The sequence below is a fragment of the Laccaria bicolor genome, genomic scaffold (assembly GCF_000143565.1).
Source record: "Laccaria bicolor S238N-H82 LACBIscaffold_27 genomic scaffold, whole genome shotgun sequence".
NCBI classification, from domain to species: Eukaryota; Fungi; Basidiomycota; class Agaricomycetes; order Agaricales; family Hydnangiaceae; genus Laccaria; species Laccaria bicolor.
Window position 1 is genome coordinate 291,937 of NW_001889898.1, and position 25,899 is coordinate 317,835.

The 25,899-nt window shown below is 48.3% G+C and overlaps 7 protein-coding genes across 7 annotated transcripts; 5 read left to right on the top strand and 2 right to left on the bottom strand.

Annotated features, from left to right (window-relative positions):
• Nucleotides 1-3,096: 3,096 nt before the first annotated feature.
• Nucleotides 3,097-4,239, top strand: LACBIDRAFT_152540 (uncharacterized protein; the record flags this gene model as incomplete). The annotated part of the gene is made up of 1 exon (XM_001884670.1): nt 3,097-4,239. A coding segment is annotated over one exon (1,143 nt), but the record flags the coding sequence as incomplete, so codon positions are not given.
• Nucleotides 4,240-6,659: 2,420 nt separating this feature from the next.
• On the top strand, nt 6,660-6,959 carry LACBIDRAFT_304298 (uncharacterized protein; the record flags this gene model as incomplete). The annotated part of the gene is made up of 2 exons (XM_001884671.1): nt 6,660-6,859; nt 6,917-6,959. The coding sequence occupies 2 exons, from the start codon at nt 6,660-6,662 to the stop codon at nt 6,957-6,959; spliced, it is 243 nt and encodes an 80-aa protein (XP_001884706.1).
• A 1,988-nt stretch (nt 6,960-8,947) lies between these two features.
• LACBIDRAFT_330446 (uncharacterized protein) lies at nt 8,948-9,387 on the bottom strand (the record flags this gene model as incomplete). The annotated part of the gene is made up of 2 exons (XM_001884760.1): nt 8,948-9,299; nt 9,329-9,387. 2 exons carry the CDS (start codon nt 9,385-9,387, stop codon nt 8,948-8,950), a joined length of 411 nt encoding a protein of 136 aa, XP_001884795.1.
• A 364-nt stretch (nt 9,388-9,751) lies between these two features.
• LACBIDRAFT_304299 (uncharacterized protein) lies at nt 9,752-10,674 on the top strand (the record flags this gene model as incomplete). Its single annotated transcript, XM_001884672.1, has 3 exons — nt 9,752-9,895; nt 9,961-10,279; nt 10,337-10,674. The coding sequence occupies 3 exons, from the start codon at nt 9,752-9,754 to the stop codon at nt 10,672-10,674; spliced, it is 801 nt and encodes a 266-aa protein (XP_001884707.1).
• Nucleotides 10,675-11,965: 1,291 nt separating this feature from the next.
• Nucleotides 11,966-13,300, top strand: LACBIDRAFT_304300 (uncharacterized protein; the record flags this gene model as incomplete). Its single annotated transcript, XM_001884673.1, has 1 exon — nt 11,966-13,300. The coding sequence occupies one exon, from the start codon at nt 11,966-11,968 to the stop codon at nt 13,298-13,300; it is 1,335 nt and encodes a 444-aa protein (XP_001884708.1).
• Nucleotides 13,301-14,970: 1,670 nt separating this feature from the next.
• Nucleotides 14,971-17,578, top strand: LACBIDRAFT_330448 (uncharacterized protein; the record flags this gene model as incomplete). Its single annotated transcript, XM_001884674.1, has 5 exons — nt 14,971-15,825; nt 15,878-16,348; nt 16,451-16,926; nt 16,980-17,414; nt 17,464-17,578. 5 exons carry the CDS (start codon nt 14,971-14,973, stop codon nt 17,576-17,578), a joined length of 2,352 nt encoding a protein of 783 aa, XP_001884709.1.
• A 4,699-nt stretch (nt 17,579-22,277) lies between these two features.
• Nucleotides 22,278-23,742, bottom strand: LACBIDRAFT_252456 (uncharacterized protein; the record flags this gene model as incomplete). The annotated part of the gene is made up of 6 exons (XM_001884761.1): nt 22,278-22,871; nt 22,952-23,292; nt 23,342-23,360; nt 23,429-23,490; nt 23,548-23,568; nt 23,628-23,742. 6 exons carry the CDS (start codon nt 23,740-23,742, stop codon nt 22,278-22,280), a joined length of 1,152 nt encoding a protein of 383 aa, XP_001884796.1.
• Between the last annotated feature and the right edge of the window lie 2,157 nt (nt 23,743-25,899).

Consider the following 25,899-nt stretch of genomic DNA (forward strand, 5'->3'; position numbering starts at 1 on the left):
CGAATTTAGTCTCTGTCCGCGGAACACAGAGTTATGAGACGAACCAACCAGCACACTTGGCCGCTTTTCAGCTAGTCCGGGTACAGGGAGACTAGTGGATGTCCGACAATTAATGTGTTGAAAGTGAGAGATGGGTATCACGTACTAGTAATACATATTATGCCTCGAAAGTGTGGAGTTGAAGATATCATAGCGGGACAAGTCATATCTATGAGACTTCTTAGGTGAATGGAACGACATGGTAAAAAGAAGACGTACTCCATTTTGAACTCCTCAATCCATAGAAGGTGCTTGAAAAAACGACCGTAAGTGTCCCCGTTTACATTGCTAGGTAGGAACGCCCTTTCGATATGGAGGATCTGTCGCCGAACACCCTCTGGTCCCAGCAGGACTGATAGAAGGCCTCTGGGAATCCTAGCATCCGGAAGCCTGCCAATGTACATGATAGCTGTCATGGCTGGCGGGGCAACGCCCTCGATGACGTTGGTTACTGGTGAGCGATCGGCACGGATGTTGGGAATGTAGGGCTCCCTGGGTTTCAACGCTTCATGATCAACCTTGTTGCCTACGATAGCACTGACCGTCCTGGAGATCGCAAAACGTTTCTTCAGCTGTACGTCCTCAAAGACTAGCTCTAAGCGGTCTTCGTATCGGCCAATGTGGTTTTGCCTAAATGTGACCCTCACAGTGATCGGGCGGCCAGAGACAACATTACGCGGAATCCTAATCCCATCAACGGACACATAGAACCCATAGAACCTGTAGAAAGAGAAAACAAAGCATCAGAGTGATATGCACAAGACAAGATGACAAACAAGCAGACCTAGAGAATGCATCACGTCGATTATGGTTTGAAGCCATGTTCACCTCCGCCAAGATCGTCTTTGAAAATGGCAAAGACGTCGTAACAGTCACGGTGGACTGAGTACCATTTCCTGCCGTCGTTGGATCGACGATACCAAAGTTCAATCCACCTTCAACGGAGATACCGTTCTTATCTTTCTCCGCCTCATCCAACACCGCTTTGTGTTTCTCCCGCTCGACATGTCCAGGCCGCTCCAGGTGGCGACTCCAAGCCGATTTCCATACACTGACTTGACAAAGGCCACAAAATTCTTGTTCCTCTGTCGAAGCTTCATCTCGAGGTTCAACATCTGCGTCAACCTGTTGAGTGGCAGCGAGCGTGCGGTGCTTCTGGCTTCCTACATGGGCGGACCACTGTTGAGGCCCCCCAGCAATGTTCCTTTGGCAGATATTACAGTGCGAGGTCTTGGTTTTTCCAGAAACGATGCTGCAATGTTTCTTGCTTTCGAGGTGAGTTTTCCACGCATCTTTGTGGGGGGCGATGTAGTCGCATAAGTCACAAATGAGAATCTTGTGTTCGAAAGGGCATGTTCTGTTGTTGCATTGACCATACATGAGAACATTTTTGCAATTCTTCGCCATTTCTGCTGTTGCTTGAGGTGGAGTGTCGGAAGGTGGGAGGTAGGGATGAGAGTCTGAGTTGTGCAGGGCAGTCTTTGTGCAAAAGACCTGACAACGCGTCGTTTATATTGGGTGAAAAGTATGTAATGGGACCCTGAAAACAAAGGGTCAGGAACGAAGCTTATCTAATAAACCCGCCACTGACCGCCAGTTCTTGACAAACAAGATAGAACTAAATCTAACATCGCGCCTGTCACCGAGGGTAGTACTAGCGTAGAAAGAGATGGAGAATACTGATTAGAAAAGATACGAGAGGATAAAAGGGGAGGTCTATGCTGAACAGCGCTCGTGAACTGAAATTTCCAAGGTATCCCCTCTAAATAGTAAATAAGCAACACAAATTCAAAAAGCGATCGAGGGAGGTCGCCTGAGGACCAACCTTTGCAGGTGAAAACATGATACGTTCTCCTCGTCCACGGGAAGGTGTACTTATACACCCGCAGACGACTATCACTCGACTATCAGCTCGTGGGACATGGAAAGACAAGGAAAAAGAGAGCGTACCAGCTCGGACGACGGACCATGAATGTTTTGACGCAGCCCCACCGTCCCTACCACAAGGCGCAAACCGACGCCAAGTAGCAGTGACATCTGTCATTGGTGAAGGTGAGTTTGTCCCAGACTTGGGTTCATGTCGACAAATCGAACACGCCTGAAATTCGGAGTCTTGATACGCCTCAGGGGGGCTGCGTTTCTCGGTCGATACGACCTGGCCACCGCAGCGGACCGCCAGATGACACGTGGCAATGACGCCTTGGCTTAGGCTATGGTCTTTTGTTGACTATTCCATTATCCATGACCGCTTCCGAGTTGATTTTGAATTGTTCACGACCGCCAACGATCTCGCAGACTGGCGATTTCTTGACCATCTGGAGTGAGGTCCATTTTTGGGGAAGAACCGTGTGTATTGTGTAGAATCCAGAATGAAGCACCACAGGCTTTCGAGTGAGAAGGACTTGGATGTAGCCTGATGTAGATTGAAAGTTGGATGAGATGGACCAGCCTCGATAAGTCTTGTTTGGTTCTATGGTTGGTGGCAAACTCGAGTTCATAATGATACAGGGGAAATAAGAGATGTGAAATGTAAATTAAGTGAGAGGCGAGAAGTGTCTATATGGGTATGCGACGCGTAAGCTTTGAGGAGGGGCAGGGCGCGTAAGCGTGAAGGTGAGGTGAAAAGAGCCGAGATGTGATGAGAGACACGCCTGTTATAATTAATTACACAGGTTGTACCAAGGTTGTACTAAAGTTGATCATTTTCAAACTTGATCATCTTCCATGATGGTTATCCGTCGTTGCCGAGTGAACGCGTCTACAGAATCGTATACCACAGCTATATAAAACCCAGGCCGTCTCTGGGCGCGCAAGCGTGAGGGTGAGGTCAAAAGAGCCGAAATGCGATGAGAGAGGATCTCGTCTGTAATAACGGTCAGTTGGGCAGACCTGATCATCTTCCATGATACATGATGGCTATCCCGCAGTTGTTGCCGAGTGAACGCGTCTACGGAATCGTATACCACAGCTATATAAAACCCAGGCCGTCTCTGCTGGTCTACAACCAAAGGTCAGCCTCACAAACCACGCACTACCATCCACTAGATGTCCACCAGTCCTAAAATTGCCATCATAGGCGCTGGACCCAGCGGTTTAACGCTCGCCAACCTCCTCCAGCAACATAACATCTTATTCACCGTTTACGAGTTCGAAACCGTCGCAAATGAGCGCAACCAAGGCGGTACCCTCGATCTTCACGCCGAATCCGGCCAGCTCGCCCTCCGCGAAGCCGGTCTCTACGACGAGTTCAAGAAGTACGCTCGTCCTGAGGGTGATGCACTCAAAGTCGTCAACCCAGCAGGTACCGTCTTATGGGATGACAATGGAGGCGACGCCCCACTCACTTTCGAGACCGCTGGTCGTCCCGAAATTGACCGGATTGATCTACGGAACCTTCTCTTGAATTCACTCAAACCAGACGTTGTGCATTGGGGAAGGAAGCTGCTCCACGTTGAGCAAGGGCAAAGTGATAACAAATACGACCTACACTTTGCCGATGGCATAGAGAAAGGGTTCGACCTCGTCGTCGGTGCAGATGGCGCGTGGTCGAAGGTGCGACCATTTCTTACAGACGTCAAGCCGTTCTACTCGGGCGTATCCGTCATCGAGTTGTGGGCGCTCGATGTGGAGGAACGTTACCCTTGGTTATCGGCCTTCATAGGTGCAGGTAGCTGCTTCACATTTGATGAGGGGAGAGTTTTGCTTTCGCAGCGGAACGGCAATGGCAGTATCCGAGTGTACGCCGGCTTGCGCCAAGACGAGACGTGGACGAAGGACTGCGGGATTGATTGGACCAAGCCGGAAATCGCTCGAAAGGAACTCGTTGATAGGTATTACAACGGCTTTCCCGATGATTTGAAGAAGATCATCTTGGAAAGCAAAGACGAACTCATTCCTCGCACGCTATACATGTTACCCATCGGCACTCAGTGGAATGCCCATCCTGGCGTGACCCTCCTGGGCGATGCTGCTCATTTGATGACACCATTCGCGGGCGTTGGGGTAAACGTTGCCATGCTCGACGCCCTCGAGCTTACACGTGCGATTATCGCTCATAAAGACGAGCGAGAGGGAACCTTTGACTTTGCTGCAGCGATCCAAACTTACCAATCTTCCATGTTCAAGCGAGCTAAACGCAACACACAGCATACGTGGAATAGGATGCAACAGAGCTTTAGCCGCGGGGGCAGCGAGGCTATGGCGAACATGGTTAAGGCGATGCACAGCGGGGTACGTCCTGGACCACAGAGTGGAGAACGTGACTCGGAGTAGGCTACATTAAAGGAGTGAAAGGATATTATGTACGGAGTCTGTGCACGAGAATCTGCAAATATCGTCTGGGTATCAAAATTTCCAAATTCCATACAAAAGAGATTTTACAGTGTCATTGCTGCGCCGCGGCCGAGCAAAGCTTCAAGTTGGAGAGCATAGGTAGTGCCCCGTGCTTGCTTCAGGAACAGCTGTAGCTGTCGCGACAGTGTATGTATCTGTATGTATACCGAATGAAACTTGGACTGGCCAGTGGCAAAGAGGGAAAGCAACGAAGCAGACGAGGAGGCCCACTCGCTCGTGAATTTTGGAAATAAGAATATCTAACCGTTGGTCTTGATATGTCATGATTGCATGGAGTGGCGATATACGAGGGGTCAAACACCTCCTGTTCGTTGTATGGACCAGGTTTGCAGAATCACAATGTACAAATACAGGCTAGTCTTGATGTGACTACGTCACCACCCCATAGGTATTCGGCAGCTATGAAAACCATGTCAACTCCCCACCTTAGCTTCAACGAACAAAATCCCTTTGTCTCGAAGTAGCGGTAAACCATCAAGGACAGCTGCCAAGATTTCATCGTTCTCGGGTTCTACCACATTGTCGTCATAACGAAAGGAATATCTGATGTCGATGTCGACTCTTTGTAACTGTGAACCAGCCGGATGAGTTACAAGGGAGTCTAGATGGCGCCAAACAGCATCACGGCCTAAATCCTTGTAAAATGCATCGTGATTGAAGCGGTTATCATTGCCTTTAAACGTAATGTTGAGCTCGAGATGTTCAAGTGTGGCAGGGGGTGAGAGACTGGCACAAAGACAACGCATCAAAAAGGACAAGATGGTGAAGTTAGACATCCTTGCGGAAGACGGGTTGATGTTAATTTCGAGAACACGCAGATGGGACATGAATGGTAAGAATCTCGCCTCAGTCGGATAATCTATGTCGCGAGGATCCGAATCAGTGAGGAGTAAGCATATTTAGGAAATCTCCTACCTCGCTTTGGCTTCCCGAAAGACCACACGCATCGGTCAATCACCGGATGAGAAGCCGTTGTCGCCACTCCCTTCGATGTCAGAGAGCTTGGCTGCTCGCCATCAGAATAGTTGAGCGAGACATAACTTAGATGTAATTCCGTAAGGTGGACAATGCCAAGGAAGATGGTAATTGGTACATTGTCGATGTCATAGAGGTAGAGGATTTTGAGGGTAGGTGAATGTTTGAGGATCAAGAGTGCGTCCTTCAGTGAGACTGACATTAGATGTAATTTCGTAAGGTGGACCATGCTATGGAAGAGGGTAATTGGTGGATTGTTGACGTTATGCCAAGAACTCGTTGTCGCCACTCCCTTCGGTGTCAGAGAGCTTGATTGCTCGCCATCAGAATAGTTGAGCGAGAAATGACTTAGACGTAATTCGGTGAAGTGGGCAATGTCAAAAAAGAGGGTAATTGGTACGTTGTCGATCTCATAGAGGGAGAGGAATCTGAGGGTAGGTGAATGTATGAGAGTGGAGAGCGCATCCTTCAGTTCGCCGCTCCAACTTTTCGCAGCGTCGAAATAAGAGAGAAGGAAATCCTCCAGGTGACAGAACGGGAGTTGGAGAATGGCAAGTAAGACCTTGTCAGAAGCAGGTTCAGTCCGTCCGGAACCGCCCCAACGCCACTGGCGATGGACGTCGACATTTATCCTTCTGACAAAGGATCGAATGACTGGATTTTGGACGAGGATTTGATGAAGCTTCTGGCAACCTTCATTACTGGATCCGAAACTAATGCTGGAGAATAGCTGCTTGCGACTTGGGAGAAGGAAGGAGGAAGAAACCAGGGCACATTGCTTGAGTGCATGCCAGTGCTTGTCATTGCCAAGTGCCGCAATAACATTGTCGATAATATCTTGTGGGATTTCCACTGAATTCGCCATGTTGACTGGGATCGGGGATTATCGATTATTGATTGTCGATGGACGCACAAAGGTGGGCCGCCGTGGGCGTCAAGTTGTATACAGATTTCAGTGTCCGCTTATGTAGGGCCTACAGGCATATCTCCACATGAATGCCGAAACGGACTTCCACACATCATAGTACCAACGAAAAAACGCCATGAAACAACCTTGTTGAGGAAGATAGCGCGTCTACTTGGGTGGCTACAGTACGTCTTACAATTACTCTGCAAAAGTACAGATTCAATAGCTAATTGGCTCAGAGCTTCACAGCAGGAAACATCATCTGGGTCGTTAATGGCGTCGCCTCCTTCCTCCCACTCATCAATTACCACTTTGGCGTGTTCCTAGTAAGCACGGGCTCACTGCCTTAATCGGCCCGACCATCGAATTTAGATCCATTTGCGGTATGTGGGAGGCCTGGAACAGCGACGACCACGCCTCCTTTGGTTGGGCCGTTCACCATAGTCAGAGAGGCCAAGAGAGAGGATCGGGGAGGGGAGAAGCATTGGATATCGGTTTACGCTTGATAGGAAGTCTTGGCACGAGTTTGGGTACTTTGGCGGCATTCTTCCAGCTTTGTGGTGCGACTATCCTTTGGATCAGAGGGTACGTTATGGATTATATCATATATGTGGGCTCGGATAGTAACATCAACACTTCTAGCTTTACCGCCCTGCCCTCCATTTCTTATCCAGGAATAGCGTAAGAGGCGGCGTGTTCTTGACACCACAAGTCGTCGAAGGCTCGGGTCTACAGTAAGTTATACCCTTTCTTTTAAGTCTACCCCGCCGACCCTCATCTCGCCAGCACGTTCATCATGCTCGAATCCCAACACGAATGGTACAAATAGGAACCTCGCTCCTTAGGCTGGAACATTGTAAAAATCCTACGTCAACCCGTCACTAACTCATGGATTCTCCTCCCCCCATCCTCCTTATTTGCTCGTCCCACGTCAGGAACTTCATCGGCGACATAGGGCTCACGCACTGGGGTACGGGTTTGTGCCCAAGAGCGGCGTGTTATATCAGAGCTCGCTGTATACCTTCTGGGGCACCTGGGCATTCTTGATCCGTTCTTCAATGGCGCGAGAGTGTGAATGGCGTTCAATGAATTCGACGAGCAGGGTCGATTTCTTGAATTTTTGTTACTCTGACTCTGAAAGATGGGACAATCGGATTGAAAAAAAAAAAAACCCCAGTCGTTTTTCAAGAACAAACAGAAATCGCACATGACCTTACTGCACCTGCATGTCAGGAACAAGGCGCTCTACTTCCTATTCTTATCTTGCACGCTGCTCGCGAAATCGCCGTCGGACATCAACCAAGCCCTCTTTGGCAAACTCGTGCAGGATAGCCTGCCAATTAATGCTGACTGTGTCAAGTAATCAGCCCCCATTACTCGACTTTGAAACGCCGCGTCAACTCTGTTCCTACACTCACTAGCACCTGCAGACCGATAAGGGTTCCTCGATGTCCTCATTGAGAATTACGTTGAATTGTTCTGGTACCTCTCACAGTTGAGGTTTTCCTCTCTTCACCTGTAAAGAGTTCATTGAACTATCTGATTATCGATAGAGACCAACAGAGAGAGGCAAGGTAAATCGTTGATTTTTTGAGGTACCCATCTTGTGATGGATGCTGAATACAACTTATTTCCAGAATTCTTCCACGCGTTGACTCCGCCTCCAATGTTAATGTCCTTTCGAATTCCAGCTCGCTAAGGACCCCAGTCAGCCTGAGGTGTTGCACCTGATGCGAACATGGTTAAGGCGATCCACAGCGGGGTACGTTCTGGACCACAGAGTGAAGAACCTTGGCACTCGGAGTATGCTACATCAACGGAGTGAAAGGATATTATATACGGAGTCTGTGCACGAGCATTTGTCGCTGGGGGTGAATACAAAGTAGATGAAAGATTTGACTGAATTAATCTGTAAATATCTATACCGAATGAAACTTGGACGTAGTCACATCGAGACTTGTATTTATACAACGAACGGGAGGTGTTTGACCCCTCATTAGTATATCGCCACTCCATGCAATCAAATATCCTGATTTCGAAACTTCGCAAGGGTGGGCCTCCTCATCTACTTTTCGTTGTTTTACCTCTTTGTCATTGGCCAGTCACCACCGATAGGTATTCGGGTATGAAAATCATGTCATCTCCACATCTCAGCTTCGACAAACAAAATCCCTTTGTCTTGAAGTAGCGGTAAACCATCAAGGACAGCTGCCAAGATTTCATCGTTCTCGGGTTCTACCACATCATCGTCAGAACGCGGGGAATACCTGATGTTGATGTCGACTCTTTGTAACCGTGAACCAGCCGGATGAGTTACAATGGAGTCTAAATGGTGCCACACATCATCGCGGCCTAGATCCCCAGGAGATTTACGGTGATCGAAGTAATTGCCTTCAAACGTAATGACGAGCTTGAGATGTTCAAGTGTGGCAGGGGATGAGAGACTGGCAAAAAGACAACGCATCAAAAAGGACAAGATGGCGAAGTTAGACATCCTTGTGGAATCGGACGGGTTAATGTCTATTTCGAGAACGCGCAGATGGGACATGAATGGTAAGAATGTCGTCTCAGTCAGATAATCTATGTCCAGAGGACCCGAATCAGTGAGAAATAAGCATATTTAGGAAATCTCCTACCATGCTCTGTCTTCCTCAGGCTGAAAGACCACACACATCAGTCAATCACTGTATGAGAAGCCGTTGTCGCCACTCCCTTCGGTGTCAGAGAGCTTGGGTGCTCGCCATCAGAGTAGTTGAGGGAGACATGATTTAGATGCAATTGCGTGAAGTGGACAATGCCAAGGAAGAGGGTAATTGGTACATTGTCGATCATATAGAGGGAGAGGATTTTGAGGGTGGGTGAATGGATGAGAGTCGAGAGTGCATCCTTCATTTCACCGCTAAAGCCACCCCAATCCTGAACGTACGAATTGTAAGAGAGGAAGAATTCCTCCAAGTGACAGAACGGGAGTTGGAGAATGGCAAGTACCACCTTGCCAGAAGCAGGTTTGGAACCCCAACAGTACCTGCAAAGATGGACATTCATCCTTCTGACAAATGATCGAATGACTGGATTTTGGACGAGGAATTGATGACGCCTCTGGCAATCTTCATTGATGGATCCAAAAGTAATGCTGTAGAAGAGCTGCTTGCGACTTGGGAGAAGGAAGGAGGAAGAAACCAGGGCACATTGCTTGAGTGAACACTTGTCATTGCCAAGTGCCGCAACAACACTGTCGATAATATCTTGTGGGATTTCCACTGAATTCGCCATGTTGACTGCGATCAAGGATTAACGATTGTCGATGGACGCACCAAGGTGGGCGTAGCTCGCACTACTAGATATAACAAAGATTTGAGTGTCCGCTTAGCGCTTAGAGGGCCTATACATATCAAACAAGTCACGTGATGCATCCGGGAGGTTGAGGTTGGGGAGCTCCCGCTTTCCATTGCACCCATGCAGATCTGACCCACACCCATGGAGGTGAAGTACGAATGCCGAAATGGACTTCCAGACATGATAGGAAACACAGACACGCCCATGTGTCACTGCGTACCAACGAAAGAATGCCATGAAACAACTTCGTTGAGGAAAAATAGCGCGTCTACTTGGGTGGCTACGGTACGTCTTATATTCTCCCTGCAAAAATACACATCCAATAGCTAATTGTCTCCCAAATCGTAGAGCGTCACACCAGAAACCATCATCTGGATTGTCAACGGTGTCGCCTCCTTCCTCCCGCTCATCAATTCCCACTTTGGCGTGACCCATCAAGCACAGGCGTCACTGCCTTCATCGGCGCGACTATTGAATTTGGGATCGAGGTGTGGAACAGCGACGACATGCCTCCTTTGATCGGGACGTTCACCATAGTCATGGAGGTCAAGAGAGAGGATGTGGGGGAGGAGAAGCGTTGGATACGGTTCACGTTCGGTAGGAAGTATCGGCGCAAGTTTGTGCGGCATTTTTCCAGCTTTGTGGTGCAACTATCTTTTGGATTAGCGGGTACGTTGTGTATTATATCATATACGTCGGCTCGGACAGTAACACCAACACTTCTAGCTTTACCGCCCTGCCCTCCATTTCTAATCCAGGAATGGCGTAAGAGGCGGCGTGTTCTGGACACCACAAGTCGTCGGAGGCTCGGGCATGAGTTATACCGTTCCTTTCAAGTCTACCCCACCGACCCTCATCTCGCCAGGACGTTTATCATGCTCGAATCTCAACACAAATGGTACAAACCAGAATCTCGCTCCTTAGGCTGGAACGTTGGAAAAATCCTACCTCAACCCGTCACCAACTCATGGATTCTCTTCCCCCCCATACTACTTGTTTTCTCGTCGCACGTCAGGAACTTTATCGGCGGCATAGAATTCACTCTATGTGGCGCATTGGCGTGAGAGAGAGTGTGAATTGCGTTCAATGACTTTGACGGGGTGGGGGTCGATCTCTGATGGGACAGTTGGATTGGAAACAGATCCCAGTCGTTTTTCGAGAACAAACAGAATTCGCACATGACCTTACCGCACCTGCATGTCAGGAACAAGGTGCTCCACGTCTCATTCTTATCTTGCACGTTGCTCGCCCGGTTTCGAGGAAGTAGACAATTGAAATTGCTGTCAGACATCCGCCAAGGCCTCTTTGGTAAACCCGTGCAGGATAGCCTACCCATTGGGGCTGACTCAGTCAAGTAAGTAGCCCCCATGACTCGGCTTTAGAACGCTGCTTTGACTCTGTTCCTACAATCACTAGTGCCTGCCAACCGGTTCTTCGAAACCGCCGATGTCCTCGTTGAGAATTACGTTGAATTGTTCTGGAAACGCTTACAGTTGAGATTTTCCTCCCTTCGCCTATAACGAGTTCATTCAATTATCTGATTATCGATAGAGACCAATAGGAAGAGGTAAAGTAAGTCGTGTATTTTTTGAGGTAGTCATCTTGTGACGCATGCTGAATACAACTTGGTTCTAGAATTCTTCCACGCGTTGACTCCGCGTCCAATGTTAAGGTCCTTTCGAATTCCAGCTCGTTAAAGATCCCAGGCATTTCATGATCTAGCTGATGGAAATCACCCCAGGCGTCTCTACATATTCAGGTCAGGATTCTCCTTGGTATTTCACGCCAATTTTAGTCTGAAGAAACTTTATTTAAAAGCGCCGTGAAGCCGTCATCCCCCACGCCAGTCAAGCCGTGCGTTCATCTTTGCTCGCAGAATTATGTACATCCACTAACTGGGGAGTTAAATCCACAGAAACCCCACCGCTCCTCAACCATTGGCATCAACTGCCCTGAATTCACTGTTCTCAGAGCAGTGAACGACGCTGACTCAGTCGAAGAATACCTAAAAGAGGACCTATCCGTGCCTCCCTCAGATGAAGCCGCCACAAGAGCCGCCATAATCCAGGGATTCATGGACCTCCGGGGTGATGAGCGGATTAAACGTGGAGACCCAATTCTTATTTTCTATGCGGGATATGGTGCAGAGACCAATGTTCAGTGTAGACTCGATGCGATGGATAGCGGAATCCTTTTGGCGGGTTCCGAACAGTTTAGAGCGGGCGCCGGTTTGTTCTCGGCGTTCGATCACTACCGGTTGGGCGGTGACAGCGACAGATTGTGGGAAGAGGTTTTCGAAACGCTTAAAAGTGCGAGGGGATGGGGGGGGAAGTCTGGCAAAGCGTACTTCACAGAATGGCCGAAGACAGTCATATCACCGCGAAGAAGAACTCCAAGTTGGGAAAGATCTTCTTGTCGTTCGTCGATACAATCGAAGGCTTTCACGATCCCTCGATCCTGGCACTTGTCAAGCAAGTGGCCTCATCATCCCCGTCACCAACCGACATAGAAGCAGCCTGGGAGCTTCTTGGCGGATGGACCAGCACGGGCCTCACCCTTCCCAAATCGATTCCGCCTGCACCTGCACTGCACTTCCCTGCCGAGCACCGCTTGCATTTCGATGTGCCGTTTGAATGGTACTTCGTTACGCTCAGCCTCAACCTCGAATGTGGTGGCCGTGTCAGCGCGGTCTTCATCATTTTCCGCAAGGCCATTGGTACACATGCGTCCTCGCCAAAGCATACCACAGATCTAGACCGGCAGATCTTCAGCACATCTTTGGGTATCACAATCGAGATGCCTGGTGCCCCGGCTGTTCATCATGCCTTTCCAGTCATCGCACGCGCTCCAATCGAGGGTGGTGTCAAGTATGGCAACAACCCGTTCCATCTGACTGTCGGGAAGAACTCGTTCAACGGCAGTGTTGATGTCTTCCCCCTACGCGTGCACATAGACGGTCCAGGCGACTCTCTTGTTGGTTGCCCAACGATAGAGATCGATCTAGATTGTTCCGCCACGAACCCACTTTTCTTGCAGGGCGTCAACGGGTTTGTTGGTGCGCCTGGTGGGCCAACATGGTACTACTATAGCTGGGCTAACCAGTCCACAACCGGATCTGTGAAAATTGACGGGCATCACCATGTTGTTACCTCAGGTGTCACCTGGATGGACCATCAGTGGGGTGGTTGGGATGTGCCAACCAGTCCAACAAAGCCGGGGGGCGGCGGATGGTGCTGGTTCGAGTTCCAGTTTGATGGTAACCGCGCCCTCACGCTGGCTTGCCCACACAGCGGTAAAATCGTACCTTCTTTATGGGGTTTTGGAGTCTACGTCGAAGGGAAATCATCGAGTCTTGTCGAAGCGAAGTTGGACGTCGGCCAATTCGCAAAGAGCCCAGAAACAGACGCGAATTATCCCTCAGCATGGCACCTTGTTGTGCAGTCAGCAACGGTCAATCTTGATGTCGTCGTGACTACTGTCTGTGATCAGCAGTCGTTGTGGCAGGGTGGGTTGACTGAGTATGCAGAAGCAGCGTCCACCGTGGTAGCGACAGGACACGTTGATGGGAAAGAGGTCACGATGGAAGGCGTTGGATATTGTGAGAGTGTTGGGCTTGAGGATTATGTGGAGGCTAACACCAGACGCAACATGTGGCTGCTCTCATCCCTTCAGCACGAGAATGTGGACTGATGTACGATATATATGATTACTCAAAGAGACTGGTAGTATAACGACCATGACGTGACTGCATGGGATGCTAATGGTCTCTTGCGCAGACCGTAGTATTACGATATTATCCCGATATTTTCTTGTACGTCCCGTTCGGAGGAGGGCATGTCAGCATTGGAAAGTATGGCGATCATGTGTGGCGATCTGTGTGGCGATCTGTATGGCCGGAAACGTGACATTCGACACGTGATGTTCAAATATTAGTTCTGCATCGTGTCGCGTCGCATTGCACGCTTCACCATGCTCCTTATTGACCTAGTTGAGCAGCTCAGAGGTCATGCCGTGCTTCAAGAGATCTCCCTTAGCGTTCTTATGACATTTTCGTAGGGATTGTCATGGCTAACCCCGGGGTATTCCCAGGATTGTACCCATACCTGTCAGAACTTGTACCCGCGTCCACGGGTGTGGGTTTTTGCGGGTACGGGTAGCGGATTTATAAAATCCCAGGGGTACCCCAACCTGCGGGAGGGTACACCTCCATAAATGACCAATGAACCTCGCAAGGGCAGTGCAAGTGTCAATTGACACACGAGCGAGGAGGTGAGGAGCAAAGCTCCGAGCTGACGAGCAAGGCGTTCTAGAGACTTTGGACGATTATGGCCGCGACGTAGACCAACGTTTCGTCTGTTAAAGAGACTCATCAGGCGGCGGGGTGGTCTTTTACCACCAAGAAGAACATTACGTAACTATCCCAGAATCACGGGATCACGTGTGTGCGCCCTCAGAGTTGCGGAATCCGCGATGGGACTCGACGCGTTTAGTTCACTCTCGAGGCCCTTTTGATTTCTAACCCCTCAATGGTAGAGTACTAGATTGTCTACCATTGCTTGTAGGTTGTTAGAGTGATAGGAAACTGAAATTTATCTTCATTCAATTTATTCTTTGGGTGACTCTGCTGCAGGCAGCTGAAAGGTGATTTAAAAATCACGTATCACCGGTATCAAATGCATAGAATGAAGTGGAATAAAATTTCCGTCTCTCAAAAGGGAATGACTGATGGTGAAACCGGATTTTTATTATCAAAAATCGAATTTTTTACATCTACTCGAAGGAGCAGCTGCATACGGTGGTCCCGCAGGGACCGCCGGCAGGTGGTTCGAGAGTAGGTGTAAAAAAACGGGTTCAAACGGTCATTGCTTGTTCAGCTTGGTAAGCCTCGATCATCTCACGGTTGATTTTATTCAATCGGTCATTCAAAGCCTCTGGTTTTTTAAAGGATGCAAGGAAGCGGTCATCGGGTTTTCCAAGCCCAGTTTCCTCCCAAGCATCATGCAGAGTTTTCCATATGGGACCGAATTCTACAGAGTCCCACAGTGGATTGTGAATGAGTTTCAGGACATATAGCCGGCCCTTGTTCTCCCATTCAGGTATAGGAGTACGAGGGGTGAGTAGTCTCTCATAGACAGACTTCGATATTATGTGAAGTCGTACCTTTGTTCACGATAATATGAAGTCTGTTATTTACCACACCCTCCGAACCGTGTCAGAAATTGCTTATGTAAAGTGCGGACTTTAAAACTGCGTCGCGTCAATATTGAGGAACGCCCTTAGAACTCTCGACGCGTTTAAACCTTGGTGACACCGTCTATCACCACAAATTCCATTCGTATTTCATTACAACCTCGATCTTAATGGATAGCAACGTCCGAACTGTCAGATCCTTCAAGAAGTTGAAGCCAATCCCTGAAATACCCGAAGCTCCAGCGTTTATCACACCCTTCCTGCCATCTCCGTCGAATTCTCTTCTTCCAACATCTCAAAACGACCAACACGGGTCTTCGCATACTACATCTCTAATTCCTGGCTCCCCATTTCACAATCCTGGCTCCCTTGGCGGATCTTTGAGCCAACCTCAACTGATCAAACCTCCCGAAAGCAACGCACAGAAGCTGTCATCGAAGTTTGAGCGAATGGAAACGTTTCTGAAGGACTCTGGATTTGATTCTGTTGGCAAGTTTTTGAAGATATTGTTCTACAATCCCAGCCACCTCTCTGGGGAATCTGACCCTCGAGGCACTTGTCACGTGAAGGCTGTTTCTCGTTTTCTCCAGGGAAGAAATAAGGTCAAGATGTCGGACATCATTTCCCTCATCTACAAGCACAAACACAGCGCGCCTTCACCGGCTTCACCACTTTATTCTGAGCGCCATGCGTTGTTCTCGCCTTCTGTCTCTCCTGGGGAAATCTTCCACGCTCGTCTGTCTTTGTTCTCATGGGCAACAAATCTTGTTGCCGATCATGTTCACCATGAGATATATGCGCTTACTGCCAAGGACGACAACACACAGCTTCGAGCTTCGACAAATGGCCGTTGCATGGATCGTGTTAATGTTGTAACCTGGGAGGCTCTCGGGAGATTTAGTATTTCTGCTCTCTGCGAGAAATACAAGGCTCGGGCACCTGTTTCTTGGTACCTCACCGAGTCAATGACTGCCTCCCGCAAGAATGGTATTGTCATTTTAAAGAAGCGATGCCCACATCCGATAGTAAGTATTCAGCTAATCTGAATCGTCATCGAGTACTTATCTATTTTCTTAGGTTCAAGTCGGCGCTATCAGCTCGTTCATTTTAACACGAAACCACTATGCAAATGGAGATCTCGCGATGGTTTTGGGTATTTGGCATTTTGCAGCCAAATCCCATGTCGATGTCAAGCGCGTTTACAGCCGATTTGGAAAGATCATTAGCGATACAACCGCACGCAAGGCTCTCGACTCTATGACAGGTTCAAGCCTTGCTATTCTACAGGCTTCCGTCAAGGCCGCAACTGAACGAGGAGAGACGGAGTGGTGCGTTGTCTTGGATAACGTCCAAGAGTACTGTCCGGTATATGAAGGAGGTATCGCTCGCCAAAGTATACTCAAAGTTGGGACTGCAGCAACCGCAATACGCCTCGATGATTGCAAACCTGGTTCTTTTGACTTACAGAGTCATCTTGCATGCGTCGCTCAGAAAAAACGGAAGACTATGACCGTTGAAACTCTCAGGAACGACATTGATTGGACTCATGTTCACGCCGTTCAATCGTTACACTGGGCTCGCGCTCTCGTCGACTACATCCCACAACTCAAGCCTATGTCGAAGGAAATTTCAACTTGATTTCGCTCGGAGCCCATTGCAAAGCATCGCATGCGCGAAGGACGAAAGACTGTTGTACAACCGTTAGGAACCAATGCCGAAAGAGAGACTGAGACTCAAGGGATGGCGCGAGCAATCATGGACTTTGATGAACAGATGGGTATTGACTCAAGAGCGGCGGATCGACTTCTCTCTTGGAATGGTGGCGACGGTGCTTCGTATGCGGCAGCCCTTTGCCTACAAAAATATTTGTGTTCTATTCCAGATAATCACAAGTCATTCCGAAATCGCATCTCTACGCCGGAAATTTGGCATTCAAAAGCCACAATGGTCAACTCGATTGCCGCAAATCATTATGGGCCAGCAACCTCGCAAGATCCTTCATCTCTTTCTCGATGCTCAGGTGCCGCTGGTTTCAAACGACCAACCAACCTTAATAGCTGTGACTACTACCCCACTGTGAGAAGTATGACTTTAATCTGGGAGGCACAAGTTCTCGATTGTTGGAGGTGCGTCAATCCCACCCTCGCTTTAACAAACTTCTGACATCGGATGCCTGCAGAGTATTTCTCGAGGCGAAATCAGATCTTCTTTCGCATTTTGCCAACCTAGAAGAAAAAAAGGAACTGCCTTCCCTTGAAACCATATTAATCCAAGCAGATATTCTTGTGAGGCGTTATGCATCGCAAGATGCATATGAACAGGCGCTCTCTCTTCTTGAATCGAAGGATGCACCAGATCGTATGAAAGTTCCCTTCCATGCTCCCATCTCAAATATCAGGTCGTTGGACATTGCGATGGATATTTCACAGGCTGCTCCACCAGCTCTTCCAACTGAGGATGTTCCAAAGGTCCACCACGAGGCGGATAAATTTGACGGCGATTGGGTTCTTGCTAACAGCATTCTCTTTCTCCAGGATTTCGGCTGGTGGACTGAGATTTCTTATGCTGTTCCAGAGGGGGATATTGGACGTGTATTTGAGATATTGAAGGTGCAGTAATTTCGACTTTTTCTATCAGATTTTGTGTCGACATTTTGTCTATAGATCTGGATATTTAGCTTTGCTGGATCATCTCATCAAAACTACGTGCACTATCTTCTGGAAGTGTACTGTCTTCTGCGATACGAGGCCTCTCAAGATCTTCGTGACGCAATTTTGAATAACTGGCTGGTTAATATAACTGGTGAGCTTGGAAAGTGGATTGAAGCCAACTTGCTTCAAGAGCATTATAACCGTTGGCTTGAGGATATGGTCAAGAAACGAGGCGGCGATTTTGACGACAACTTTTATCGACATACTCTCTCTCCAAATGTCGATCATTTCTTACGAATCAAGGAAGAGATCGAAAATGTATTTTCCTTGAAGAGCCGTGGAAAATCACATACCTCTCCCCATCTTCGTGATGAACTCCGCCTTCTCCTTGCCTTGTTCATGGAGGAAAACATTCACCTTTTCGTCACCGGAAGGACACTGGGCCATGCTGCAACTAATCAATTTAATGAGGGGTATTCACGACTCGACTCTGGAAAACTGAATGATTTTATCAGCAAGTCGATGACCTTTGCTGACGTTATTGCAGAGATCGTTCAGGTTTGTCAAGACGACAATGTCCCTAACCATGAGCTGCAAAGTCCAGCTACCGACAAATCTGATGACATCGACCTCAGCCCACCTTCCAATGAATGTGAAACTTCCTCCGAGTCGTGCACTGGTTCCAAATCCCATTCGACTTCATCCTCATCTCAAGGTACACAATCCGAGGATGAAAATGAAGATGACCCTAGTAATGCCCATCTGGTCAGCGGTTCTGACCATGATGTTTACCTCTTGGACAACCGGTTGGCTCATGATACTTGGCACAATCAGGAATGTGGAGAGGATGAAGAAAACTCGAGTGGCGATGACGATGGCATTGAGGACTGCGAAGCTCTTTCTGATGGTAATAATAGTGTTGACGAAGAAGATATATATGTATAATTCAGAGTAGAATAACACTGTTCAAATATTTTTATTTTCTTTTCGATCTCCTCAGACCTCCATTCTCTTTTCCATTATCACCCCCAGATGATCCTTCTACAAGCGCATTTCGGCGGGTGCGGTACCGCGGACCATAGTCTTCAAGGACTTGGGCAACGCTGAGCTGAGCAGCTCTAGGAGCTCGCCGTGGCCGCTTTGTGGTGTTCGTCGTATCTTCAAGCGCTTGGCGTTTGCGGGCTGGGAAATCATCCGGTTTTTGTGTGGGAAGTTCGTTGACTGTTTCTTCAGGGCATTCAGGGTCCGAATCAGGAGTGTTGTCGTCGTTAAAAGCTCTTGCGGCCTGCCGTTTTTCATGTTGCTTAGCTAGAGTAAGTTCTTGTGCAGTATTTCGTTGAACGTTGATTGATGTTTGGATTTCAATGATGCAGTCAAAGAGCGCTGATCCATGAATAGAGTAGTAGGTCCATGTGTCATGAAGAATACGGCCAAGATCTGATGGAAAATGAATGATAAGCAATGTGTTGAGTATTAAAGACAGGATGCGAGCCGGAAAGTACGAGGAGCGTGGTCGAAAGGCGTGGTTGTCTGAGCGTTGTTCAATTTGATGGATGGATTCACCGAAATTGAGTAAGTGTTTCTCTGCGGCTAATCGTTCCTTCTTCTTCAACTTATCTTTTTTTGGTGTTGACGATTTAGGGATAGCTCGAGGCACCATCAACAAAGGCAACGGGGCTGAACCTGCAGGCAATAGAGATGGTGGGAAAACAATAGTGTCGAGCCCTCGTCGTGTTAGACAGAGTGAACAAGGTAAGGAACGAGCGGCGGCGAGGCAATCCAGGCGAGATAAATCTGGACGAGAGGGATCCAAAGAAGGATTCCCATAGCAAGTGTTAATGCAGGCAATATAGCAATGTTTTTCGGTGATAACGAGAGCTTTGGATTTATCAAGAACACGAGGAGCCTTGACTTTCTTTGAGCGGGTCTTGGGTTGAACAGGTGAGGTAAGCGCTAGTTACAGTCAGCATCGTTACAAAGGGTCAAACCATGGGACTTACATGTGAGGTACGCTTCGGCTTCTTTTATTACACTCCGATGGGCAAAGATAATGCCACGTCCAATCGTTTTCGGATCCCTTCCAACACGGCCTTTCTCCTGCCACGACTCGTTAAACGTTGAAGCAAATCCAAGCGAAAGACTATCCAGAAGAGACTTTGCGTTGAGCCCATTCGAAAAAGCGACGGTTGAAACAACGATCTGTAAGCGTGGTTCGGTCTCAAGAAGTTCGATTGTCTGTTTGTTGTATTCAGCAGGACATATGCTGTGATAAACTCGAGCTCGAATGAGTTTGTCACTCCCGTCGGGTTGCAGGCGCCAGATATAAGCAAAAACTTGCGAGACTTGATTGACAGATCGGCAATGAATAATAGTCTTTCGCCCACTGGCGAGGTACGGAAGAATATCGGGAAATTTGTCGCCGTTGAGCCCGTGGGTGAGAAATTGTATAGTGAACTGTGTATTTGGACGCTCGTTTGACCTGCGAATTAGCGTAAAGTTTCCTTCGAAGAAACCAAGACTTTTGCAGATGGCAACCGTCGGAATCCCAGGCTCGAGAGTTGCAGTCAGACCGACAATAGATATCAAAGAGGGAAAACGACCGCGTAGAAAAGATCCGATGGTCCCAAAGGCTAGACGAAAAGAAAGACCCCATTCGTTGATCAGATGGACCTCGTCGACGCACGCGAACAAGATGTTTGCTCGAAAAGTTGGGTACTCGGTGATTTCTCTCCACTCCTTGTCGCGCAGGTGCTCGGGATCCATGCAAATGACCTGCCATTTAATGCAATTTTTGATTTCACCTGCTAAACGGATCCCAGCCATCCGCGCGGCGCTTAGAGTCTCTTTGCAGTACGAGAATGCAGAGATGTTCAGCCTTGACAGTTCATGAACCTAGGCCGAAACTCATTAGCAGAACAAGGAAATCACTGATAGACGTACAATGTTATCAGCCAGCCCCTTTGTTGGTGTGATTACTATCCCGATAGGCTGCTTCCGAGTTGGAAGCCCAGCTACATATGACTCCGAGTGTTTGTTATACTCCAGAAGCACCAGAGTCGGGACCGAGAACGCTGCTGATTTTCCGTCGCCAGTAGCAGTACAGCATAGCGCGCTCTTTCCATCCAGAATGGCAGAAACGAGCTCCAGTTGGACCGCATGCAGTCCATTCGTCCAATGTGGTATGAGTTTCTTGACAATTGTATTGATCGTGTCAAGTCCTTCAGGGTCCTGCCAGCGGGGTTGTCGAGCCATCATTAAGTCGTCATGACGGATTCTAAATCAGTCAAGATGTAGAATATGAAGTTTGACGTGTATTAGGGCAGAATTGCTTGGGCTATCGCGTCGAGAGCAAAATGGCAAGGAGGTAATACTATTGACGCGACGCGGTTTCAAAGTCCGCACTTTACATAAGCATTTTCTGACACGGTTCGGATGGCGCGGTAAAAACAGGACTACAGTGCTTTGCATTGCCGTCTGCACACCGAATTTGCGAAAATTGTGTTTGGTTTTGTATGTTCGTCACAGATTGTCACACATCAGGACGACTTTGAGAATTTTGAATTTCTCAAACCCAACTTTTGTTGCGCCTCAGGTATCGGATGAGATGCGCGCGCGAAGGATTGTTTGCCATGATGAGCAACAGCGTCCACCGCAGGAGATTGCAGGCCTTGTTGGATGTTGCGTCCGTAAGCGGTCTCTTACTTCCTGATTTGAGGGTCACGGTACAACACACACAAACACGATTTCCAAAACTCATTGTGCAAACGGCAATGCAAAGCACTGTAAGGGGTGAGTGCTTTTGGGCGCTCGTCGGCATATGACACACCTGAAAAGACTGACCGAAGCCATCTCCCCGGGTATCCTCGAGCTCGTAAACGAGATGAGAACATCTTGACTATCTTTTTGAAGTCCTCTTCTTGAGAAGATAGTCTGACATGGACCGCCGGCAGCTGCTCCTTCGAGTAGATGTAAAAAATTCGATTTTTGATAATAAAAATCCGGTTTCACCATCAGTCATTCCCTTTTGAGAGACAGAAATTTTATTCCACTTCATTCTATGCATTTGATACCGGTGATACGTGATTTTTAAATCACCTTTCAGCTGCCTGCAGCAGAGTCACCCAAAGAATAAATTGAATGAAGATAAATTTCAGTTTCCTATCACTCTAACAACCTACAAGCAATGGTAGACAATCTAGTACTCTACCATTGAGGGGTTAGAAATCAAAAGGGCCTCGAGAGTGAACTAAACGCGTCGAGTCCCATCGCGGATTCCGCAACTCTGAGGGCGCACACACGTGATCCCGTGATTCTGGGATAGTTACGTAATGTTCTTCTTGGTGGTAAAAGACCACCCCGCCGCCTGATGAGTCTCTTTAACAGACGAAACGTTGGTCTACGTCGCGGCCATAATCGTCCAAAGTCTCTAGAACGCCTTGCTCGTCAGCTCGGAGCTTCGCTCCTCACCTCCTCGTTCGGAGACAATAATTGTAGATGCAGAAACTCCGTGAACTGAAATCCGTAAATTTTATCTAATGTTGTACATTGAACGTATATCGACGTTGACTCTGTTATGATGCCCCGTCCACAACGGTCACGACTTCTTTCGACGAAACAACATCCGAGCTGGCGGCATCAACAACAGCGATGGCCCCCTGGCCATCCACCACAACTGACGTAGCCGTCCCCTGCTCCACTGGAACATCACCGTCGACCTGCGCGCGTTTCGCGTTCTTCCCCTTCCCAGGCGGCGGTGGATGGTACACCTTTTCCTACACACACACAGCAAAATAAGCTCCTGGTCCCCACTCTCTCGGATTTTACGGTCAGCTCACCTTTTTCTTCTTCTCAACCTTCCCAGCCTCAGGATAAGCCAACCCCGCTATCCGCTTCCACTCTTCATCCCCTTCAAACGCCTTCCGAATCGGCTCAAGCAGCCGATTGATCCCACTCGTCACGCTGGCTTTCAAATCCCCAGGATGGACCTTCTTTTCCCTAAACTCCTCCTTCAAATGCTCAAAGGAGGAATAATGCGATGGGCCTCCGAACTTGGCGTCACGTTCGATGGTGAACACGGTTCCAGGGGGCGCGTCATTGCTGATGAATGGGCGTTGGTCGCCTAGGCCCGCTTCGAGCTCCTCACTTTGTTGGCGCGATAGACGAAGTTGGGAGATGGGGATCAACACCGCCCCAACGAACGCCAACACCCCGTTCTCGTCGACGTTTCCTTCCTCGCAAAAGGCGGCTTTCAGTTTCTTCTTGACAACCTCGGGAGAATCCAAAAAGTCGATTTTGGAGTTGGGGTCGGACGCAGACATTTTGCCGCCTGCGAGGCCGGGGACCATGGTGTTCATTAAGTGAGCGCGTTTGGCGTAGCCGAGTCGGGGGAGGTAGAGTTCTGCGAATGTGAAGATTTTGCGCTAGTGGGAGGGTTGTTAGCTTGCGAAGGAGAAAGGTGGAAAGGGAGGGATAAGGTTGAGGTTGAGGAAGGGAAACTTACCTGGTCCACACCACCGAATTGAAAGTCAACATCAAGGTATTGTTCGTCCAATGCCTGTAAGCCAGGATAGAGCAGCCCACTCAACAGCGGGCTCTCAACCTGCTTGACCACCTCCGCCCCGGCCTTCTTCGCATCATGTTCCGATACGATGGCGCATAGTTTGTAGTTGTCGAGGTTATACTCTTTAGTGAGTTGGTAGGACGACCCTTGAACAAACTTGAGCTTTGATGTAGGGATGCCGAGGGATGTGAAGACAGTCGTTAGTAAGCGTTGGTAGTATTGCGTTCGATGTTCAACAAGCTCGAGTGGGGCTTTAAGGTTGTCGAGGAACGCGTGAACGTCTAGAAGGAGGGTTAGGGTAAGGGCCGATAAAGTAAAAGCGCAACTCACCTGCGAGGAGTATAGTCACCTGATATGTGGTCGATGGAAGGGTTAGTAGGGATCAAAAGGAAGGAGAAGAACCAAAACGATACGTACATGAACACCCGCGTTCAGAAAATCAGCGATCTTGGTCAAGGGGACAAAGTAGCCTATATGCGCTTTATCCTTTTGTCAGAATCTGCTGGGAATTGTTGGTGTGTAGATGGATCACAAACGTCGTCCAGTCGGTGCAGTTCCTATACATTAATCACACAAATTAAAACGCCTGAAATTCGGGATCAAACGAGCGACGCACCCCAGTAACATTTCGGATGCCTTCCTTCCGCCAGAATGGCTTTTATCGAGTCGCCGCCGAGGACTTCTTGTAGTCTGCGGGTTATGAGTTCGTATTTCTCTTCGGGCGTTGACATGGTTGGCACAATGGGGGAGAAAGAAAACAATAGATTAGATTATGATCGTTGACTCGACTTGAAATTATTGTTTGGTGATCGCGCGATCGGAATGGAATCCAAATATGTGCCAACAAGGTTTTCTGAAAGCTTCTCAGCTTGTTGAAGGTACAGAGGCACCTGCCTGTCATCTATCTTACAATTATCATTTATAAATCCACAGGAATCAAGTCAACATCTACTAAACCTAGATGTGGAGTACAGTCTCAGCATCGGGGATTATGGTGATGACAACTCATATTACTAGTGTATCATGCCTGGTTACGTGACCGGGTTACGTCACGTGTCCTCTGGCAACCCTCCCTTTTGGCGCGCGCCGTCACCTCCGTCACGCGGCTGGTAACCTCTCTCCAGCAGTCCGCGTTCGCGGAGTCCTCGATAGCGTAGATAGTGTCACACGAATGAATCCGTTTTTTCTGCTCTCTCCCCGTTCCCCCCTCTGATCCCTGTCCCCCCTCCTCCTCTTTGTAATCAATGGTCTGCTCTCGCCCTCAGGCATCCCTGAACTCCCAACTGGGTTGTTTGCACCTCAGCCCCCCTCTCCGTTCACTCCCTGTGTGACCCCCTCATCTGTTCAATTGAGGTGACCCCGATCAAGGAAACCTCGCATCCCAAATGTGGAAACTGCCATTGTGGGTCCCGCTTTTCCCTCGAAAACGGGATCCTCAAATGCGACTTCAACAATAGGGGATAGCGAGGCCCCAATCGTGGAATTAAAGTGCATCAAAAGGTGTTTCCGCGATTGAGGAAACCTGTACCAAATAGACTACATTTTAAGGATAAAAGGCGAAGTTTTAGAGGCCACAATTTTTGCAACACCTGTTGGGATTTAGATAATGCACGGCTAAAATATAAATGAGGTTCTTTGTACATACTGGCTGCAAAAAAATGCCATTTTTCTGGGAGGGCTCATTGGGAAATACACTGCAGTTCTCAAGCCTCTGCTTTTAAATTTTTATATGCTACTGTGCTTCCAAGACATACTTTGAAGGGGTGATGTAATTAAATTAAAGCAGTTTGAGTGAGGGAGTGAAGGAGCAGGCTCACGCGACACTTCGACGCGTCGTCGCAAAAATATCTACTTATAATGGCTCCGAGAGCCACACATTCCGTATTTGGCTAAACTGGCTAACGGGATAATGTAAATACATGAGAGCTATTATAAAACAATGTAGTATGTGGGGGACAATGGCGATATATGCCAAGGATTTAGGTATTCAGACTGGTAACGTTACCTGGGGCATAGGTAACGTTACCAGTGGGTTACCAGCAGGTAACGTTTGTCTATGATATATCCTGTGTATCACGCCTGCTTACATGACCGGGTTACGTCACGTGAGCGCTGGCAACCCTCCCTTTTGGCGCGCGCCGTCACCAAAATCATGCAGCTGGTAACCACTCTCCAGTGATCCGCGTTTGCAGAGTCCTTGATAGTGTAGATAGTGTCACACAAATGAATCTGTTTTTTCTGCTCTCTCCCCGTTCCCCTCTGGTCCCTGTCCCCCTCCTCCTCTTTGGGATCAACAGTCTGCTCTCACCCTCAGGCATCTCTGAACTCCCACCTGGGTTGTTTGGACCTCAGTCCCCCCCTCCATGCAGCTCCTGTGTGACCCCCTGATCTGTTCAAGAGAATCAAGGAAACTGCACATCCCAAAGGTGGAAACTGCTATTGCGGCTCCTGCTTTTCACTTGAGAACAGAATCCTCAAATGCGACCCCAACGATAGCGGATAGTGAGGTCCTGATTGCAGCATTGAAAGGTGTTTCCGCGATTGAGGAAACCTTTTTAGATGTACCAAATAGACTACATCTCAAGAATAAAAGACAAAATTTTAAGAGCCACATCTGTAGTGAGGCTCATCAAAATTCAGATAATGCATGGTTAACATTTTAATGAGGTTCTTTGCTGAAATTTGGTCTGAACTATTGCCTGCAAAAATAATGGTTACCATTTTTCTAGGAGGGCTCATTGAAAAAGCAGTTCTCAAGCTTCTGCTTTTTGCAAATGCTATTGAGCTTCCAAAAGCATACTTTGAAAGGGTTAATATAGTTAAATCTAACTAGTTTGATTGAGCAAATAAAGGAGTAGCTCACACAACACTTCGACAGTGCATTGTTG